General features: G+C 41.7%; 1 protein-coding gene across 1 annotated transcript in view; it reads left to right on the top strand.

Annotated features, from left to right (window-relative positions):
* Positions 1 to 23,539, top strand: part of GFRA1 (GDNF family receptor alpha 1) — a 183,388-nt gene that overhangs the window by 132,602 nt on the left and 27,247 nt on the right. The window contains exons 5-7 of the mRNA XM_083616723.1: positions 4,030 to 4,139; positions 11,377 to 11,511; positions 14,709 to 14,887. Of these exons, the coding sequence (XP_083472849.1) occupies positions 4,030 to 4,139; positions 11,377 to 11,511; positions 14,709 to 14,887 (424 nt within the window). The remainder of the gene's footprint in view (positions 1 to 4,029; positions 4,140 to 11,376; positions 11,512 to 14,708; positions 14,888 to 23,539) is intronic.

Raw genomic sequence — 23,539 nt, 5'->3', positions numbered from 1 at the left:
ACTGGAGATTTCTGGTTGAATAGGTTCCTACTCCTAGAAGAGTAGTATAACTCTATGTGCATTTAAGATTAGAAAAGCCTTTGAACTTTTGCAAGCTTACCCATCCATCTCTACTTTCAATCCACTCAATAAAGCACATTAGCTCTCTTTACAAGAATAGATCAAATGATAATAGCAAACAAAATTAATTAGTCTCCAGAGACTTTTCCTTTTAAAAAGTTGCAAGAATTTACAGATTTGTTGTTGGTTTTTTGCTTTCCAATGATAAAATGTATACAAAGGATAACTGCATAAAGTGACAGCTGACAACTGAAATATTCAGGTTCTCAGGAACCTTTATTTCTTTACAATCACTTGTGAAGGTTTTTAAATTTTATTTTTGTGGACAAGAAGTAGCAATAACTGCAGGCTTGCCCTTGGGTAGGAAATCTAAATAATTAAGATAATAATAACAATAAAAAAGGGCCAAGGTGAAAACAGAATGGTTCACAGTAGAGTAGCAAGTTCATGATTTTCCTACATCTTCAGAGAGTGTCAATATGAAAGAGATCGTACTGTGTTTGAGGCTGATGTGGAGTTATTGATCAAATGGGTGGGGGGAGCATAGCTGACTGGCAGAGCACATGTTATGTCTGTTTATAGTCCCTATAATCTCCTGTTAAAAACTTTCTCCACTGAGAAAGTTCTCTCTCTCTTTCTGCCTGAGACGCAGGAGAGCTGATGCCAGTCAAGGGAGTATTCAGGCATCTCTTGCTCAGAGACTGTGTAATAAGAAAACAGAATCACATCCACTGGCCCCATCCCTTTCATTCTTCCTCTGGCCACATCCCTTTGGGGTTGTATCGGTTCTGGGCGGTGCTTTTTTTCTAGAAAAATAGGTGCCGGTACTAACCATAAAGTTGTTACAGTAAGTGTCACACTTTTTAACAACAACAAAAAGAGGTGTCAGTACCACGTACCCTTGAGTACCCCTTGAAAAGAAAAGCACTGGTTCTAGGTAAGAAAAGAATGAGTTTATGCTATCACTTCATGGTGTTGGGTGATGGCTGGATGGCCATCCGTCATGGATGCTTTACTTGACATTCCTGCATTGCAGGGGGTTGGACTAGATGACCCTTGGATCCCTTCCAACTCTATGATTCTATGAATTTTTTCTTTGCTAAGTCCTCTAAGCACACACAGCAATTGTTTTGTTTTTGTTTGTTTTACTTACCGTACTCGTCTTAAAATACTATGCAAAGTTCAGCAGGAATGGGTTTCTTATAAGGTGCAACTATAATCATTAAGCTGTGATGACAGCCATGTGCCTTCATTGAGAGAGCTGCTTGTAGGACTTTGGTTTCTTAGTTTTACACATAGATAGGCTATCTCTGAAGGGACGCGGGTGGCGCTGTGGGTTAAACCACAGAGCCTAGGACTTGCTGATCAGAAGGTTGGCGGTTAAAATCCCCGCAATGGGGTGAGCTCCCGTTGTTCGGTCCCAGCTCCTGCCAACCTAGCAGTTCGAAAGCACAAAGTGCAAGTAGATAAATAGGTACCGCTCCAGCGGGAAGGTAAACGGCGTTGCCGTGTGCTGCTCCGGTTCGCCAGAAGCGGCTTAGTCATGCTGGCCACATGACCTGTCTGCGGACAAACGCTGACTCCCTCGGCCAATAAAGTGAGATGAGTGCAGCAACCCCAGAGTCGGTCACGACTGGACCTAATGGTCAGGGGTCTCTTTACTTTTACCTTAGGCTATCTCTGAGATGTACCTGTAGCTGGACTGGGGGTGGGGAAGCTCCTCTTTTCCTGCAAAACATTAAGCTTCTACAATTCTGCCTAGCACAGCATTCATCTTCAGTTTATTACACTGTCAGCCATTTATTTCATTAATGGGCCTAATCATGTGAGCGCAGCATGTCATAGGATTGCGGGTAAGCACAGCTGTATTTGCTCTGCCAACAACAAACTAAATTCTGTGCTGAGGGGAACTGAATTCTCTGCCAATAAAGTTTTGTTCTTTAATGTGCATGCTTTGTGCCAATCAAGCATCTTTGCCCCATTTTCTTTCTTTTAATTCTGTTTGCGCTAGCCACAGGGAGGGAAGGAGTGAGTGATAAAAGGTTCAGAAGCTTAGCCCACCCATCACTGGAACTCTTAGGTCACATCTGCACCATACATTAAAAGCACTCATGTACTACTTTAATGGTTGCGGCCTAGTCCAAAGGATCCTAAGGACTGTAGTTTGTCACAGAGCTATACTTCCCAGCACCCTTAATAAACTACAGTTCACAGGATTCTTGGAAGGAAGCAACAACTGTTTCAAGTGATATTAGTGTGCTTTAAATGTATAGTGCGGACGTGACCTTAGTCAGCAAACCTCTTGATATTTCACTAGGTACTACTCTCACACCTTTAAACTTATATTTGTGACCATAGAAAGGGTGGAACTATATTAATAAATTAAAATTAAATGTCATATCCCTGCAGCCTAGTTCTGCCTGCAGTGTGTCCCCCACCAGCTGGAGTGTGGTGAATGTCCAGAATGGGCAGGGCCTTTTCATTAATGGCACCAACTTCATTGAACTCCTTCTGCAGGGATTCCCTCCTGGCTCCAGCATTGTGTCATTGTATGCCTGGTTAAAAAAAATGGCTTTAAAAAAGGAAAAGCCTTTGGAACTGGCTGGTTTTCTTAGTCCCTGTTTTCTTGCTACTGTGTTGGGGATTGTTTTCCATTTAAATTGATTAATCCTACTGTGTTAATTTGCTGGGGGTTATGCCTCTGATTATTTCTGTTACCAGGTATTGTTGTTCTTTTTGTTAATTGCTTTTTGTCTATTGTTTTAACTTTTTTGCTGTTAGCTGCTCTGAGGTCATTTGAAAGACAGAGTGGGCTATTCATTTTAAAAATAAATAAACTGATACTAACCAATCCAATAATGTGAATGTCAATTTTTCAGCAGTCCCATAGTCACTTTCATGTACTACACCCACAATTGCTGGATTAGAACCCTAAATTCAGAACCCACTGTGCATGGACACAACAAGCACGTCATCACAGTTTATACATTGCACAGTTTTAAGGATCCCTTGCTCTGCCTCAGGCAGTGGTAGTTGTTAGTGCTGAAGCTTTTCTCATGCACTTAAATTATGAGCTGAGGGAGGTCTAAGGGGGGCTTGGGAGTGCAAGAGCCATTTTATGTGGCATTGAGCAAGCCATCCAGCACCCACCTTAAAACTATTCTGCACCTTTCTTCTTTTTGTAAGTGAAAGTACTTTGGGTTTCAAATGACAAGCAAAGAAGTGATGTGTGGCAATTTGAAGGATGCCACTGTAGGTATTTTTCCAGTGTAAACCACTTGACGATGAGGCTCCCAGGCATTTGCTACATGATCAATTAGCCCATCTGCCTGGATAGATCTATAGGTGGAAGAATTCAACATAATATTCCTCCAGTCATTCCATCAATCCAAGCAATTCAGCTTGCCAGGCATAACATTCTTCCCTCCTGCCTCGCAAAAAACACGTGCTTTTGGAATTTTTCCAACACCCCCCCCCCGGCCACTTGCAGGGGGCACGCAGGGAGAGTAGTGGGGAAAGCCCCACTGCACAAGCAGAAATCCTTGCACAGGGCTTCTGCTGAAGGGGCTTGTTAGGTGAATCCCTGCCATGGTCTCCTTACATATTTCAAATGCTGATGAAAGAATCTCACCAAGCGAACACTTCATTGATGGATTTAGCTGTTGTCTCTACTTAGCAGGAGTGTTCTGAGTGCTCTGTCATGTATAAAATGTGCATTTTCCAGAGCACTGGCTGTAGGATTTTATCTTATTTTTGCCCGTTTATACCTTAACACTTCTTTGCTATGCACCATTGAGATAAATGCTGTGTTTAAAGATGGTACTCTTAACAGTTTGAATGTGTACAGTGTATGTGTGTAAAGGAGAATTAAATATTGACAAAAAGAGAGAAGAGTGCAAAAGGTAAGACAGCCTGGAGGTTTGGTTTTTAAAGATATGTATTTTTTTTCTTCTTCTTACCACATTGCAGATCTCGCCTTGCAGATTTTTTCACAAACTGCCAGCCTGAGTCACGATCTATTAGTAGCTGTCTGAAGGAAAACTATGCTGACTGCCTCCTTGCTTACTCCGGGCTTATTGGTAAGGCTTTCCCCCCTCCCTTGGGTTTGCTTTTTTGGGGGGTGGGGGTGGATAGGTGGGTGAGAAGTGAGGCTTTTTTTTGGTGTGTGGTATGAAAATGAAACAAAAGGCAAGGGGAACTCCAAGAAGTTGTTGTTGTCAGCATCCATCTCTCTTGGGAGAACATGGAAGAGTGTGCCTTTGGGGGTGAAGATAAACTGTTGGAAACTGCTGTAGCGCTATAGACATGTTTTGTTGCAACTGGGGCAGATGAGCGCATCTGGTTTCGCTGGTGCAGATGCACCATGGCATTTATTTTCCCTGCGTTCCTCCCAGTGGTCATTTCTGCTCTGGTCACTGTTATCGATACACAATCTGACTGTCTGTTTCCAGACTGTGGTCATCTGCAAGGGATTCCCACATGGCAGGGTTGGTGTTGCCAGCCTTCATGTCATGGATGCAGACACTTTTGTAACACAGAGTTGGGCTGCCAACAGTCCTTGTGCCTGAAGCCAGCTCCCCATAGAGTGTGTTCTTGGGGATCTTGCCCTCTTCCATTCTGTGGACATGACCAAATCAGCGTAGATGGTGCTGAGACAGGAGTGCAAGCATTCTGGGAGTGTGGGCTTGGAAGAGCACATCTTTCTTTGAAACTCTGCCGTGCCAAACCCCAACAACATCTCAGGCATCTTGAAGATTTTGTTGAAAAGCAGAGATAAAAGAAATGCTCATGGCCCAAATGCCATCAGCCATGTATAAGAACAATACCAGGACACAATCCATGCATAGCTCAGCTCTCAAAGTTCTTTTCTATTTACCTTTGAGTTAAAATTAATGAAATTTCCAAGGCAGTAAGCCTAAGCCTAAAGTTCATAGAAATGAAAGCAAATGGGCAAAAGGTTTGTGTACCAGGGAAGAATATTTTGAATGAAAGAGCCCACATGTGAAGTACTCTTAAAGAATAGATTCTGAATTACCTCTAGTTGGGGACTACTACTCACATACTAGTAACTGGTAGCTTTGTTAGGGAATGTCCCTCAAACATCATACCCAGCCACTCAGTGCAGCCATACCAGGTATATGCATGGAAAACTGTTTCCACAAATGGATCTTCTTTGCTGTATTAGATCACCTGACTGATAAGATTTAGGACCCCCAGAATAATCAAGTATGCAGCTAATCACTATATTATTTGTCAGTCTCTGTGCCCCCACTCTGCATTCCTGGTATCTACTCGTGGGTGTGGAATAATGTAATAAGATAATTACCGTGGTGTGGACATGCAGGTGTTACTACTGAGACAGAGACTGTTTACCATAGGGTAGCTATAACATGTTCTGACATTCTGTTGGCAGTTCACTTTCTTTTTCCCCATATAGATTGGGGGGGGGTCATTGCATGCACAGTTAGTCTTTATGTTTATCTGAACTATTGTTTAGAGCAAGCTTTTGAATATCCCACAAGTAACTTGGGTGAAATTTCCTTTGCTATGAAAACGACTTCTTTCTAGGGAAAGGATAGTTTCCTTGATGAATGAAACCAATTATCTTCTAATTTGTTTCCAAGAAGTCTGTTTGTGAATGACCCCCTGTGTCCTTATTAAATGGTTTCTGAGGTACCTGTCATTCCCAGTGAAGGCAAAACTATCCCTTCAGATCGTTATCGTAATTAACATTTGGATTTATCATTGCTACTTCTGCTTGAGTGACTGTCAAGTACCACTGGCTTCACTTCAGAGCAAGACATTTGCCCACAGTGGACATCCCTGCATTATAAGAATGAGCCGCAATGAGCTTTTGGCTCACATAATCCCACAGCAGCCTCAAGGAGGAGTTTGGAAGTTTTCACTTCTGGTTTAGATTAACAAGAGCTAGTGGTGTCAGCTGAACCCAACGAAGTGTTGACTGTTTGAAAGACAGTAAGTAAGCATTAAATGATGGATCAGAAAGCTAGCTTAACAGACTGATGACAGAGATATCTCTTGATTTGGAAAGATGAGTATTACTCAGATGTAGTATTTGGGGTGGAATAATACACATAAGATGAATATCTTGCCATGGATAATTTTTGATGTGTTGTAGTATTCCTTTGTTTTTCCTAAAACAAGTCATTTTCAAAAACATAATATGGCAATTCAGAAGTTTCTTTGTGGGACTTTGCCTCCCTTTTTACTTTAAAACTGCAGCTCTCAATATTGGAAGAAAGATTTAATTTTCCAGATCTTAGACTGTACCATAAGACATATATATATTTTAGCTCAAACAAATGATTGGCAAGCTTCCCCCACCCCCCTGCAAACAGCCCTGGACAGGTAATCATAAAGATGATATACTTGGCACCCCTTTATGGATGGATGGAAATAGGGTCTATGTGTATAAAAAGGAAAGGACTATTTCCACCTGCAGTTTCAGCAGCTAGAGTGGTGTGGCATATAATGTATCATCAATTACATTTTGACCCATATGCTCATGCTAAATTAACTCTGTGGGGAAGGATTTGGACATAACACTTAAGTATGCTTAAGTGAAATGAGAAGCAATTGTTCCATTCTCAACCTCACCCCAGAGGGACACCCTGGATGGACTGTTGGGCCCGTGACTTGCTGTGATTTGTACTCACCATGTTAAACTTTTCTTTAGGAACATAAGAAAAGCCTACTGGATTAGGCCAATGGCCCATCTAGTCTAGCATTCGGTTCATACAGTGGCTAATCCGATGCCTGTGGGAAACCCTGAATACAAGAACACGCCCCACTCCTGCACTTTCCAGCATCTGGGATTCTCAAACATAATGACTCTGACAGTGGAGGCACACTCCATTTTGGTATTATGCTGGTTTCTTAGTGAAAGCGCTCATCTTAAGGCAGTGAACGTCCAGAATGTAATAGTCAGATGGCAGACTAGATAAGGCTATGTACACCTTAGCAGCTTAAAATGCAGTGAGGGTATTTCCCTACCCCACTGCATTTCAAGCAGTATTTGCATGTTGCTGTACACACCACAGAGGGGTGTGGATATGTACACCTGATGAGCATTACATATTTGATTTCCCTGCACGTGCAACCCCCCCCCCGCAAACTCCTATTCATGAAGCTGCCATCTGTGTGTGTTTCGAGACACACCTCAGCTTAACTGTAAAGTGAATGTGTCATACCTTTTCAAATCAAATGGAAATTGATTTGAGGGGAAAGACATCAAACAGCAATATTTCTCAAGAAACTACAGGATAGGTATGGATTGTGGCTAACATCATGTGTATATGAGTTGAATCAACAATGATGGGAGTATGCTTGAGCTAGAGTGAATGGTAATATGTACACAGCCTAAGTATTTATGTGTGAGTGAAACATGAGAAGGAAATGGCATGAAGACTTACATATTAGATTTGTTTCAAGCTCAGAGTCTACAGCTGTCACAAAACTTTTCTAGCTGTTTATGGTAGGTGTGAAAACCACAGCTCAACTCCTATAGCTGTTAAAAACATCTTTTCTGATGAGATACCACCTGGGGGAAGCATGAGCAAAACAGAATGCTCTCGCTCAGAAAGACTGTGTGTTAAGATATATTACTAGGTTAGCTTTGTGTGTGTGTGTGTGTGTGTGTGTGTGTGTGAGAGAGAGAGAGAGAGAGAGAGAGAGAGAGAGAAATACTTAGTGCTCCAAATAGCTGTACACCATGAAATTTCAGGGATCTCTCTCTTTGTATGTAGATATGTACAAGTTAATTAGTAGCTTTCTGTTTTTCTGAAAAACAGTTCTATGTTATTCAAATAACTGCATACATTTTCACTGACAAATAGTGATCAAGGAAATACAACTACCCTGTTTTATTTTCTTGGGCCAAAATGGCAACACTTCTCGATACTTATTGGCAAGTTTGCTAATCATAAATAAGTATGATGACTGGGGAAGTATGGTAGCTTTCAAAAATCTTGGGAATTGTTTTTTTATTGAAGCAAAGGCAAAAGGATGACTTAACTAGCTGCAGACAAAAGAAGCTGACTCCTGGACAAAGAACTCGTGTATCTTAGACATCAGATCCAATCAAGTGATGTATGGATGCTAGCTGCTGGCAAGAAATAACTTTGGTACTAATGGATAACTCAGAATAAGAGCTGCTGGCAAGTAGTTCCCAGACACAGGGACTTTTGCTGAGGATTTTATTGGAGCCATTATGCAATTTAACCTTAAGGATAACCCAGTTCCAGCAGAGAGGTACTTTTCTGTTTCCATGGGCAAAGATACTGCACAAATGCTTGAAGAAAGACTGCAAAAACACTCTCTGGCATCAAGATCAAGGGAATGGGTCTCTAAGGAAGCGAAATCAAGTGGAGATCTGACTTTGGAGGGGAAATGCACATTCTTCTTCCTTGCTAGCAGCCCCAAGACACAGTCAAGAGGATGGAAACTGACTAGTGTAACAAGAGTTCATGCCTTGCTTACTGCTGTTACTTTGAAAAACTCACAGGCTTCCAAAACCAGCCTTTCATTTTCTTTGGGATACCAAGAGCTCTTGTCAGCCTAGCATTAATCTAGACTCCAAGGGCATATATGTGCATTCTGTGGTTGTATGACTACCTGTCCAGGATTCCTTTCTCAACTCTTTTGCCATGTTTTTTCCTACCCATATTGAGAGCTAATTATATCCAATATGTGGAGGTTGTCCACATTACGAGTATAACCTTTCAAAACCACTTGCTATGTTCCCTAGCCCAGCTGCATGGAGATTCTGCATGCTGGCAGCATCTACCTCCACAAATTAGCACTGCTTATATGGATACTCTCCATGTAAATGTGCTAGTGTGCATAGCAAGTGGCTTTCAGATGTTCTGGTCAAGATACAGTATGTGGGGTCCTACCAGTTATCTCCATGTGGGAGCCATAATATTAAAGTCAAGTTTGAGAATATAGATTGCAGATGTATAGTGAGCCTGAGAAGTGGTTTTTAAGTGATAGAAAACATGTACCTCTCACTTTTTAGATGATAAGGTGATTGCCACAGAATGGTGACTTTTTAAGGGAATGTAAAAGTAACTTGAGGTATCTATCAAATAGGAGTCCACTGCAAAAATGCCTTATGACATGGAAATGATGGATATCATTCCAGCACACATTTGCCACATTAAAGTGGTCATGGAAATTAATATAATACTCTCTGATGCACAGGGAACAAATGCTATGTCCTAATTGGATGTGTTAATGGTGACCAGATAGATCAGTCATAATATATTACTTTTTTCTGTTGAAGAAAAATAGTGGTTTGGTTTTGGTTTTGCATTAATACAAATTGTAAACACTTAGTGGTATGTGATTGAAAACGCCAGAGGGACAGAATGCTGCATGGAGTGCTCCTGTTCAGGGAGCCAGCCAACCATGCTATCTTACAGAATACACCATTTCATTCCCCCTCATCTATAGATAACAGATAGGTAGGTAGGTAGGTAGGTAGGTAGAGATATGAACAAACCTTGGGGTTTCTGTAAGCATGCCAATTCCTCCCTGTTGCTCCTCAGTAGTTCCATTTTGGCTATATAGCCATCATCACTGTGTTATCTGAGATTAGCATTAGTACACATGACCAGAGAGCATCTTCAAATAGGTTCACGTTGTCTACCACTTCTGAAAATCATGTAATTATCCACGCGAGAGAGACCAAAAGAAAATGGGGGAGGGGGCGGGGACTCAAGTCCAAGATGTTGGCTAGAAGAACAAGTCAAAGGCAGGAGAAATAATCTATGTGCTTGATTTCACATCTGTCCTCAGGTTCATATTCCATATTTATGTTATTTTTTCCAATGTCTTTCTAATAGGGAGCACTAAATAAACATATACTTGCCTTTCCTATCCCTGGTGATACTAGACATGCCTTGGCAGCATTTCCATAATTGCATTTTATCATTTCAGACCCTAAATGGTTTGATGCATTTATTTCCTGTTCTGTTCTGGCCATCTTCGGTGCCATTCAGAAAGTACCCAGAGCTCTTAACCTGTTTTCACGTAGTTAATTTCCCATTGCTACACTGAGGAGGATCTTTCTTGTTTGCCCCCTGCACTCTGCACCCCCCAAAGCACATCATCATCATCATTATTATCATCATATACACTCTACCACGCCACTTTAAATATTCAACCTTACAGTTATTAAACATGTATGGTGGAGTATCTGTGGCAACACTCCCATAGATTTTAATGAGACAAAATTACACCAACAATGTTTAACCTTATTACGTGCAAACAACTTTAATTTGAATTGTGTCTGATATTGATGGATTTATTATTGCAGACATAAATTCAAAGACAAATACTATAAAGGAGACCAGAATACAAATACAATCCATTTGTAAGCAACCACAGAAACCCATTTAAAAAAAACCCACAAGGATCCCTGGAACAGCAAAATCAGACCCTAATATTTAATAAGCAAATAATGAAAAACAAATTTTAACTTTGAATAGTGCTGGAGATCTACCATGTTTCATTCCTGTTGTGTTCTAATAAAACAGGTGTGAGGAACCTCTGGCCTGCTGGCCTTATTAGACCCAGCACGGGTCACAGTTTTGCCCTCAAGGCCGTTTCCCCCAGGTCACACCCACCAGCCCCACACCTGACATATACAAATCAGAGCTTGCTGATGATTATTTTCTGAAAATGTTAATACCTTCTCTGTATATTACCTTGTACAAAATACCCCCAGTTCTAGATCAATAAATAGATTTCTTGTATTGGATCAGCTGTGGGCATATTTAAGGATTTCAGGCATGTAAAAATAGTCATAGTCCTCCAAATTCATTTGGTGCTTTCTATAGCATTGTCATTCCTACTTCAGACTATCCAAACATAATGGTTGTTCCTCGGTATCACAAAATAAGTGTAGTTGCAATGTTATTCAAAATAAGTGGTGATCATTTTAATTTAAATTGTTGTCTTTAAAATGTTAATCTAACCTTTGGTTAATATTTGAGGAACCACCTGTTTGCAGGCTCAGGACAACATCATTACATCAGTGACAGTTTTTGTGTTCTGCCTTCATACTCTTCCTCAGAATTCATCAGGCCATATTTACCCACTCCCAGCCCCCAAAAAATATTCTCATCACATATCTACTCCAAGCTTACTTGTGTATTTTAACATTTCAATCCTGTTCTCCTTCCCTCATTTACAAGATGATAGTCATTTCTTGATTGGGTTTCTGGGAGGATGGTGGGTTATTGAAAAATAAATAATCACATGTTTTGTTTTGTTGTTTCTTTTTGTTAATAGGCACAGTTATGACTCCAAATTATTTAAATTACAACAGTCTCAGCGTCGCTCCGTGGTGTGATTGCAGCAATAGCGGGAATGACCTAGAAGAATGTCTGAAATTTCTGAATTTCTTCCAGGATAACACTTGTCTTAGTGAGTACCATATTTATATTCTATAAAATATCTTCAGTGATGTGTTTATAGAATAATATATGCAGCAACCTACAATGTAGGGGCTCGTTTACATAATCAAGAATTAATCGGGGGGGGGGAGTCCTGTATAAATGAGCACAAATTCTGGGGTGTTTCTTCCACAACATGCCCTCACTATCTATGCTGAGTGATTCATCAATTGCTGTATTTCTCGATGGATGCTCTCAACTCCACCCATCAGCATGAACTACCCTGGTGGTACAGCTTAGATCTTTGTTTATGCTACCTCTGTACAGAAGGCTGCATTCTGGCCATGCAAAATCCAGAGGCTTTTACAGCCATACTCACACGTACATTTCTCTATCCTCCATCCAGGCAAGCAACAGGCATTATCACAGCTTGAGGACATATTCCAGACAGGCAAAAACATAGAGCAGGGCTAGCGAGGGGTGTGGCCTAGGGAGGAGGCATGGTCTGGTGAAAGGCCAGATAGAGAGGCCTGGGAGGCCATATGTGCCTGAGTTTTCCCATCTCGGGTTTAGGGAACAAGTAACTTAAAACCATGGTTTTGATCCTGGCTGTTTCCCTAAACCGTAGTTAAGACTAACCCCAGTACCAGGTTTGCACATAATGGCAAACTACAGAGAACTGAAAACAGAAGGGAAAGTGTCCGATCTCCTTGCAGTCACGCTAGAGGAGGAATTGGGAGGGGAGAGTGCTGAGCCTGAGGCTCGTACCTGTAGTGCTAAACCATAATTTAGTGTTCCACCTAGCCATTATCTCCACATAGGAAAAATGTCGTATGGGAACTGGGAAATGGCCTTGTGTTGTGCAGCTTTAGATCTTGGTTAAATGTGAAGTGCTTAACTAGGCTGTCAGACCTGTTTTCCAAATTAGAAACGTGCTTCAGGAACAGTCCACATAAATTGAGTTTAAACTCAAGTTTCTTAAAAAGAAGTAACAATGTAGACGTCTGGGTGCCTAGCTAGTTAAGCATCAACAGGTCACACTCAGTACTTATGTATAAACATACTTAATTGTTTGAATAATTTGCCAATTTGGAAATGGAAGCATTGCTGCACCAATACATGCTCTGATTTAAAAGAAACACCCCAGTTCCATTGTCCTCTCTCTTGCTGTCGGAATAAAAATGTTAATGAAGATAAAGCAATGACATTAGAGGACACTGTGAGGAAAAATTATACTCACCCTGGCAGAGAGACCTTTTCTTCATGAAGAAATTAAAGGTGTCCCTGTTTTAATAGCATTTCACAGAAGGGGGATAAATGTTCCATTATCCTTTTTTTGGTTAATGGGCTGACTTTTGTAAACCTTTATTTTAAATAAAAAAAATACTAACGATGCACAGTGTATTATTAAGTGTCAGGCTATTAATCTGCATGTGTTTTAAATATCTGTATAACAGACTGTCACATTCTGTTGGGGCAGTAGCCCTTGCCTCTAATCTTTCACCCTTCTTGGCTACCACAGTGGCTCAAAGGATAGGGCTGTGTGCCATTGTTTTATCGCAATCATTAAAGGTTTCTCAGCCGGCTTAAATGCAAATTACTGGTGCAGGAAAATCATGTGGTACAATCTTCCCATGAATATAGCACTTCAAAACGTAGGTGAGGGGACATCATGATTGAATGAAGAAAATACCCTGCCTGTCAAAAGCTACTGCCAAGAATGATTGTAGGTTAACGCTCTCATTGACATGCACGCTAGCTTTCTATGTGCACATATACATGCTACTTTTCTGTGTGCAGGTAGTCTCATTTTATTCAGGGGTTCATTAAAACCTGCATTTCCCCCTGTCTTTATTCAGAAGAGTTTCAGCCCCAAGAGGACTGTACCACTGGATCTTCTAAATGTGCACTAAATGGTTTGCACATAATAGTCTTTAGCTCCATGAATGTGGGTGATGGTGTTTTTAACAATGATATGTCGGTTTATTTCATTCAGGGTAACTATCTGTCAGTTCTCTGGGATCATTTGTTAGTTTTCTATAATGTGCTGCAAGGCATGAAAATCCATACAGATTTTCCTCACTTCTCGTCACATCAGCCTGCGCATTTCTGAAGTCTATAAATCATTTCCCACATTTATTAGAAGTTTTTTTTTAAAGTTAGAATTAAATGCATCTTTCTAAGATAAGAAGTAAAAGTGAAATAATTTATAGTAAGTTGTGGATGCTATTGAAGGAATGTATTAATAACTCCTTGCTCACGTCCCCAGTGAAATGGTTTATTTCTTATACAATGTGTTTGAAATAAGAAATCCCTAAATCCATGCTGATTCCCCAAAGACCTGATTAAAAACTGTTTTTCTATTCATTTGTATGTTTGTTTGTTTTTTTAAAAAACCCAGCCAATTTACTCTTACCATAAACAGAGTATTTAATCCCATGAAAACCTACAATAAGCCTTTCAGCTTTTCCATTTTCAACTTCTAGTGTGAGTGTGCTTCTCCCACCTATTTATGTATATTTTGTTTGAAGACTAGAAAGGGGGAAAGAAAAGAAAAATCTTTAAAATACTTCGTATTTTTTGTTGTATAAAAAACCATTATTATAAATAAACCAGTCAGTTCCTTGCTATTACCATTTGGCTTATCAAACATATTACGATAGTATATCCTGGAATGGTGAGCTCAATTATTTATAGACTACCTAAATGTGGGTTCTCTAGATTTTCCTTAGGCCTCATCTACCCTGTATATTTAAAGCAGCATCTTACCACTTTAAGCAGTCATGGCTTCCACCACAGAATTCTGGGAGCTGTATTTTGTTAAGAGTGCTGAGCCTTATATTTCCCTCACAGAACTACAATTCCTATAGTGGTTTAACAACCAGTGTTTCCTGGGAACTCTGAGGATTGTAGTATAAATTGGGTTTTCAACTGCCTACAGATGTACAAATATTTTGTGTAAATTCCACACTCGGTGCCTTTGTGCCCTGAGCAATCCCACTGCTGATGTGGCTCTGTGCTGGCATGTTAAAAAGGCAGCCTGTAAGTCTGAGTTTAAACCATTCTATTATTATTAAAAGCATTGCATTCCTTTGTCAGATGAAAATAAATCTGTGACCCACAAACTTAACGTTGTAGGGGTTCCCTTCAGGAAGTTGTTGGGGTAGTGTTGTCCATTTTAAACTATTTCTTCATAAACAGAATTGACTCTGTGATTTTTTTCTGCAGAAAATGCAATTCAGGCCTTTGGCAACGGTACAGACGTGAATGTGTGGCAGCCCTTACTACCTGTCCAGACAACCACAGCTTTAACTACAACATCTTACAGATCTAAGATAATGGGACCCGAGAACACCAACAATGAAATACCCACCAACAATGACTTACCAGCATGTGCCAATCTTAAGGTAAGGAACTCCTCAGGCAAAGAAGTCTTTGGGTGAAGTGCAAAGAAGGAATAAAGGTGTCAAAGGAAGGATGCTTTGATGCACATGCAGAGTAATCAGACAGTCTTATCTGTCCCCTGCTACCTCCAAAATACTGTTGATGTGATATCGGCACATATTGTATTAAACCAGTCACTCATAATTTCAAAAACGCTTGAATCAATCATAGGCTGAACTGATATAAAAACGGAGGATCAGAATGTGGTACCTGTTGAACTGCAACAGGTTTGGATGGTTGTTTTTTTTTATCAGTGCTCCCTGCCTGTATAAAAACCAGGTATGGGAAGAAAGTAGGTTGTCTTAATGGGTCATTGGTAAATGGCTGGTGACTTCTGGTTGACCAGATTCTTGCTAAGAGAGGTGGGCCTTGACCTGGTCCAACTAGACGTTTTGTGTTTTTAAGCAAGTGTGTATGCTCAAGATTACTTGAAACAGATTAATTATTGGGGAGGGCCATAGCTCAAGTGGAAGTGCCACAGCTCAGTGAATGGGCATCTTCTTGACATACGGAAGATCTGTGGTTCAATCACCAGGTAGAGCTGGGAATGTTCCCTGCCTGAAACCTTGGAGAGCTGCTGCCAGTCAGTGTGGATACTACAGCTAGAGGGAGCGAGGGTTTAACTGGGTATATGGCAACTTCTTCAGTGAACCATGACAAGTCTAGTAAAAAATAATAATAGGGAGAGTAGGTTGTGCAGTACTGAAGTCAGGCTGCCCCTGAATAAAATGTTTAAAATTCTGTGGGCCTAACTACACACTATATGCAAACATTTAACATAAAAACCATTCCAGACTCATTACAAACCGAGCACAAGCACTGAAGTTTTGCCTACTCTCATAATCTCACCAGCACAGTTGAAATACTCCACCGCCACAGCTGCCCCTTCTTTCTAAACATGTGAAATTCTCTTAAACTCCTGTACTGACTTCCTGCTACTCCGGGATACAGCATCAGCTTTTTGTGCTTTAGCCTCCTAAGTCCGCCTTGGCCTGACCTCTCTTATCTCTCTGCTCTTATATCTCTCTGCATCCCTGTCCATGACCTTCAGCTCCTCCGCCACCTCTGGTGAAAGGTCTCCTGCTCTCTCAAACAACTCTGCCTTTTCTCTGTATCATTGGAACTGCACTCAATAACACCTGCGTGATGTTACATATCTTACCTTGCAGCTGCCTCTTTAAAACTTACTTGTGCCATATTTTAGATTGTAAGCTCCTTGGGGGCAAAGACCTATCCTCTTGCACCCTACATACCATCTGCACTATAATGTACAATATATATACCGTATTTTTCAATGTATAAGACGACCCCTATTTTTTTAACCCAAAATTAAGAAAATGAAACCCTAAAATAGAAGTGAAAATCTGGATGATTGGCGGCAGCAAATTGTTAATCTTTTTGTGGGCAATCACCCTCAAAGTTTCCAGCATGCAGTGCACTGTGGTGCAAAAGCAAAGGCAGCAACTGGGGCACCACATGCTCCCCTCGGTGGCAGCTGCTGCTGTGGAGAAGCAGGCTCCCAAGCAGGATGCCAAGGAAGAGCCGGGGGAAGGCAGCAGCCGCTCTGCATCGGGCCATGCAGTTGAGCAAACTGAGCTGAGGAAGGTGGTGAGCGGGCCGGGGGCAGGGTGGGAGTTTGAGAGGGGAAGACAAAAGGGCAAGGAGAGGTAGTTGAGGCAGCTCTCAGCAGCGGCGGTGGCAGCTGCTCTCGATCTGGTGGTTGAGCCAGCGGGGGCTTCAGGAGCTGAGCCAGTCACCAGCATACAGCCCGGGGGCAGGGGGGGAGGGGCGACGGCAGCAGGAGGGACTGCCTCAGCCCGACCAAGCCAAAATATTGGACATATGCTTAAATATTTTAAAAATTTCCCCAGTTGTCCATGTTCCGTGTACAAGACGACCCCCAATTTTTTACTATTTTTTAAAAAGAAAAAAACCTTGTCTTATACACTGAAAAATACAGTAAATAAAGATTTCCTCTGCCATGGATATATCTGGTCAGGCTGCCCTTGGAAGCACCAGTGTCATCAAGTCTACCCTAGACCACAAACGATGACAATGTAAAAGATGGTTAATTTTTATTACTATGAGGATTCATCCTGAATATGGAATGTTTGTGAGGAGGAGACTTCTGTAGGTGAAATGGGCCTGCTGCCATGTTAAAAAAAAAAAGCCTTGCATTTTTAAGGGGAGAGCAGCACCAAGATTTCTGTAATGAGCAAGTGTCAGCCTGTTGACCGCATTATGTCAGATAATGCTGGAAATTCAGGGGATAAGTGTAAATCTTCTCTAGTAATAAGCATTTAGCCAATTTTCTAAATGTTTTAAATATAATTTATTATAAAATGGCAATCTCCGTTCTGCATTCATGGTGCATCTTTTCCTGCAAAGAGATAAACCCTTTCAGAATGGTAGCAACATCAGGAGGAACAGCAGCTTGCCTGCTCTGGCAGAGCCATAACAATAGCCTCCCAGCAGCAGCATCGCTAGGAAGTTGTGGGAGGAGCAACTTTGGGGCTGTGCAGATGCACTGGCAGCCAGTCTGCAGACCCACAGATGTGTCTGCGCAATCCCAATGTCACCACCTTGCCCTCCCCCTTTGGGGAAGGGCCAAAGCTCACTGGTGGAGCATCTTTGCATTCAGAATGTCCTGGGTTCAATCCCTGCCATATTCAGGTAGGGATGGAAATGTCCCCTGTCTGAAAACCCTGGAGAGCTGAGCTGGATGGACCAATTGTCTGGCCCAGTATAAGGCTGTGCCCCTTGCTCCCTCATAGCATATGGTAGGGACACTCTTTCCAGCGCCACTCTTGGTCAGGAATAAGGCATGAAAACAAAGGATTTTCCTGAGGAACTGGAAAACTTTGTTCCTCTTACAGCACAGGAGTACAGGGTACCAAAGTCCCCTTTAAACACCACCCTAGCTGTTCCAAAGCTACTTACTTGTGAGCATCTAGAGAACAAAAGCTCAAAAATAAATTATCAGTGATGTGGTTAGGGGCCTAAGGTTGCTCCTTTCCACAGAACCATCCTTTCCCTTTATGGCTGGATCATTTAAACATTACCCCAGCTTATCAGGAGGTGCCAATGAAAAAACAGCTTCCATGCAGGTAGGGTATTGTTTAAAAAGGCCTCAAATTTAGAAGGCTAAATTAAAAGAATACTGGTACACCATGAAGCAAGGGGAAACAGGGAAATAACCTTGATAGGGCCAGTCACTGATATTTGCCTGCCCTCAGAGGCCAAGACAGTATAGACATGGGGAGCCTGTGACCTGCACTCCAACTCCCCTCAGCCCCAGCCAGAATGGTTAGGAATGATGGGAGTCCACAGGTTATTCACCTGTGCTCTAGGGGCTTTTAAGTGGTTGTAATCCCTTACCTCTCCTCCCTATTTCTGGCCCACACACTATCAGCATTGAAGCCCTCACAGACAGTGACAGGGACCAGTTACAGGCAACTCTTTTCAGCTACTCTGTTCTCCCTTGATCTTAGCAAGTACAGCACTGCCAATGGATACAAATCACGCTGCTTTTTCTTGCAGCCTTTAGAAGATTTGTCCCCGTGTTCCCTCTTCAACAAAACACCTACGTCCCTTGCTGCGTTTCCTATTTATGTTCACCCACTAACCAATTACAAATCCATGAAGCTTCCACGCCTGCTGTGGCCTGAACCTCTGAGTGCCGCATTGAAGCTTTTAAGCCCAACTTCTGACTAAATACTGCATGCAGCTTGCTAATAACAATACTAATAAACACTCAGCTTTAATATAGCTGCTTATGATCTCCAAACACTAGGCATGGTGCTGAACACCTGCAATTTTCACTGAGGCTCATGAAGGGAACCCAGAGCTAAGTGCTTCCCTGCGTGCTGTGAATGGTGCTTAAGCCCTTGTCTTGAAGACTAATCCTTCTCCTGCACTCCCCTTTTAGAGCCTGTTCTTCTAAGGAAGTAAAAGATGATCTACACTTATTTGTACTCTGCACTGAACAGCCGTGCCAGGCCTGAGAGCGCATAGGTATTGTGCATACATTCGTTAATTGCAATATACAATTAATGCATTGTATGTTTCCCAGTAGCATTCTGCACTGTCATAGAACTGCAGTTAGAATACTCTCAGGCAAAGGTTTTATCCGTTCAGATTTGTACCATGTATGCTGTGGTAGAGAAAAGGGGTCTATAGGAAGGACTCAGCTGCTGCGTCTCACACGGATTGTGACTGCAAAAAACCATGAATGCAACCTCAGCTCAACTTTTCCCTGCATTTCTCCTGCATGTTGTGGCTGCCAGAACACTTTCCAGGCAGACAAGGCCACTGAGCCTGAGGGCTCATCTAGACTTCCGCTTGTCCTATTGCATTCCCTCAGGAAAACTTGTTCTTTAGCGCTGGATCGGAGCAAACGTCAATTGGGTTTCCTCAGATGGATGTTTGCTCCGATTTGGTGCTAAACAGATTTTCCTGGGGAAAGATGTGGAGCAAACAGAAAACATCCCGAATCCATTCCTTGAAAGCATGAGACAAGCAGAAAACTGCTTGGTCCCAGGACCGTGGGTGCCTGGGGCTGTGCACACTGTGGGCACTCGTTCGCCTGATGTCAGCATGCCCCACGGCGTGCTGACATCACACACACATGTCAACATGCATGGTGACATCACACTCGCACACCCCCACAGCATGCATGGCCCCAGCACACAAAAATGTGGGTGCCTGGCCCCTTCATGGGGAATGTTGTGTTTACACCCTCAAATCTATGGATGCAAGTCTGCTGGTTCCCTCAACCTTGGCAGCAGCAAGGTCTTATAATGGGAACTCTTGCAAGAGGCTTCCCTTTGATCCTGCAGCAGCATCTTAGGCATATGGATCAATGTGAAATGGATAGCAGAATCCATGAGAACTACATTTCCCATGGATTGTTGCAGCTTGGACAGTGCCAATGTAGCACTGAGGCGCTAATAAAGGCCCTACTGGAAGGTCTCTCTGTTGCTGACAGAGCCACAGCCTAAATAAGTTTATAAAGCTTCCAGTTCAGGACTTCTGGGTTAGCGCCATCGGCAATGGCGGAGTTCCTCTGATTGAGAGGAACCCGCTCCACGAAAATCGGGTCTTGCCGCCGCGGTGAAGGCGGAGACCCTTCAAAAATCCCAGGCGGAGGAAGCCTGGGAACGTGGGATTCGGCTGACACCAGGAGCGCCTCCCCTACTCGCAAGGAAACCCCTTTTACGGGGATCCGAAGCGACGTGGGGTGAGCAGCGCGGTGTTTTGAATCGACCGCTATTTTTACGGAGTAAAGCCGCACAGCCGTTGCCGGAGAACGCTGACTTTTTCCTGTGGACAATTGGACTCTAAACAAGTACCCGTGAGTAGAACGGAAAATTGGATTAAGAAACATTTTAATTTGGCACTGAAGCGGGAAGGTTCTAAACAGGAAGTCCGCCTTCCGCTTTTGTAAATAGACTGAAGCAAAAATTGTGCAAGCTAAAGTCTGGAAAGTCGTATATAAAGGTCTAAAATTCCTCCAGTTTTAACCACCAAAACCCTCTTGGAAACAGGAGTAAAGAGGGGGAATTTTGATTGTTCAAGCCTGCAGGAGAGAGAGTAAAGAAAGATAAATTTCCACCGTCTCAAACCTGGGAACGGGGTGTCAGAGACAGAGATTTTTGGGGAAGTTCATTGACTGTGAATGGAACGTCTTTTGACAGATAGTTAAAGAAGAGAAACAAATTGATTCCAGTGTTGCCTTTTACATTTAAAAGAAACAAAAAAATTAAAAAATGAAAGTAATTCTCTTTTGTTGGACCTGCTTTCAAAAGATGGATACAAATAGAAATTGTTAAATTGTTGCTGGAGTCGATCTGGGGATTTCACAGCTGTGGAGATTAGGATCATGGGACCAGACTCTGACCTTGAATAAAAATGTGTTTGGAAGAAGTTTTGGTGCTTGCTTTTTGCAAGACAAGCGCTTTGTTGGAGCAGATGCATGAGAAGATGGATTTGATGACTGTTGCAGTCAAAAATTTTGGACAAACAGCGAATATTTATACAGAAACCATTCAGGAACCAACCCAGGAACCTGTTTTGACAGGGCAAGTGCAATGCAGAAGATAATGGAGGAGGTTGCTGTTGAACCTCAAGTAACACAAATGGAGAGACCCGAGGCCCTGCAGGAGCATAAGCCGCTGTTCTTGAAGACTGAATTTGGAGTGGGCCGGGGGGGTCTGGAGTTGTGGGGGCCCTTAATTTTGGAGGGACTTTGAAGCATGCTTTTAAATACTCTCTGGACTACACTGCTGACTGTGGGGAATGGGACTGTGGGGAATGGGCTGATCTGCTGAGGAGAGACGGAGATATTTTTGAGTTGGAGTATCCCCGAGACCTACTCCTCAATGAGAAAGGAAAGAAATTAAGAAAGAGATCAACAAAAGACAAGGTAAAGTGCAGGTACAAACAAGAAGAAGATCTGCAGAAGGGACATGGAAAAGACTTAAGAGCCTCGGACATAAGATTACCAGGTTGATGGACTAGATGGAATGGACAGTAAGGACTGATATAACCCGAGACCAGGAAGAAGAGACGTTGGATGAAGATTGGAAGAAAATTTTTAAAAATTTATTTTGGGAATTAGTGTAAAATTAATGAGTATTAGGAAAAATGTTGGAATGAAACTATTTGGCTTTAGTAGAAATGATATAAGGAATTATGTACAAATAAATATTAAGTTTTAAGCTTTAAGGTATTTTATGGTAAGATAAGGTTAAAATAAACTAAGGTAAACTGAACAACAGAATATAGGGAAAGATGGAAAGGATTTGCTGAGCTAATTAATAGGTTAGACTGTTAAGATAAACTACCCAATAAAAACTGAGAAAGATGGAAAGAATTTGCTGAAACAAATAACTAAACTAGAATACGAAAAGGGAGGTGTGAGGAGGTCGATGAAACAAGTAAATGAAAGATAAAGATATGGAATATTGGATGTGTGTTTTTTTCTTTTTATTGTTATTGTTGTATTGGTTTTCGTGCTTTTTTTTGCTTTTTTATGTACTGTTATGTATGTTTTGTTAAATTTTTTGTTGTTTTCTTTTTCTTCTTTTTTCTGTAATTTTTGAAACTTCTAATAAATATCATTTAAAAAATAAAAATAAAATAAAGCTTCCAGTTCAATTCAACATTTCATTATTTCAAATTGCAAAGAGATTTTAAAAACATTATGAGAAGAGTAGAGTATTCCACTATGTAACAGAATACTACTATTAAATGAAATCTCATTTGGAAATGATATTAATGAAGCAACAATTGATTTCAAGGCCTAACATTTCTAACAGGCATCTGAATAATGACTTCAAAGATACTGAATGTGCCATGTAAGCCCTATGAAGACCATGAGTTGTATCCAGAGAGTTAGTTGAATTGAGTTCCCATTGAAATCAGTGGTATTTAAATTAAGTAATGACTACCTTGTCCCATTGATTTCAGTGGAACCTAAGTGCAGCTAACTTAACCTGGATCCAGCCCACAACACTTAACAATGGTTTCTTAAGTATTACGTCCAAACACCTTGGTTTGGCTACAAAGCAAAGTTTGATTCCATGGTTTGAAGCAAATTTTCAAGTTTTGGTTAGTTAAGTATTCAATCTGCCCTGATAAAACCATAATGGGTGCAAGGTGATAAGCATTCCTTGCTGATGTCTCCTAGGTTAAACCATGGTTTTACTGTAGACTTGCTTGGGAGAGGGGGGGTGGTTCTTAACCAGGGTTAAGTAACAAACCTGTTAATCACTAACCATAGTTAAATATCCTGTCTGCACAAGGCCACATTATGTTTAACTATCTGTAGCTTTTCCACATACAAGAGCAGGGATCATGGAAATTAGTGAAATCTTTTATTGCTCTGGGGCATTTTTAAGACCACTTACAATAAGCCTGAAAAAGAATGCATCAACAGTGGCTTAGCCTGTATCATTCTTGCTGATAATATGATGTGCAATTAATTCTGACATGGCAGTTTGGCAGGCTACCTAATGCTCTGTACTTTACTACCTCAGGAGGTTAGTACTTGGCAATTTCTATGACATTTTATACAAATCAATCAAATACTTACCATCATTTTATTATAGAAGAATAATATATCTTCCAAGCACTTTTCTAAGGAATGATTTGTATGTGAAATGCATGCACACCAGAACACCTGCACACACATTGGATGGGTGCTGTGTTGTCTGGTCTTGTAATCCACTACAGTCATACCTCAGGTTGAATGCGCTTCAGGTTGAGCGCGTTCGAGTTGCGCTCCGCGGCAACCTGGAAGTAACGGAGCACGTTACTTCCGGGTTTCGGCGCTTGCGCATGCACTCAAAATGATGTCACGCGCATGCACAGAAGCGGCAAAAAGTGATGTGTGCGTGCGCAGACATGCCGTCGCTAGTTACGTTTGCTTCTGGATGCGAACGGGGCTCCGGAACAGATCCCGTTTGTATCCAGAGGTACCACTGTACTCTGCTCTAGAGCATTTTAGAAAGGAGCTTAAATGCACACTACTCTGGCACTGCTGTTCTGACACAATTCTGACTGGCAGCAGGACACCAGAGAAGAGAATAGTGTCATTGTCTTGGTGAGAGATA

This window comes from Podarcis filfolensis (assembly GCF_964270895.1).
Source record: "Podarcis filfolensis genome assembly, chromosome: 5".
NCBI classification, from domain to species: domain Eukaryota; kingdom Metazoa; phylum Chordata; class Lepidosauria; order Squamata; family Lacertidae; genus Podarcis; species Podarcis filfolensis.
This window is presented reverse-complemented; position numbering and strand designations above follow the sequence as displayed.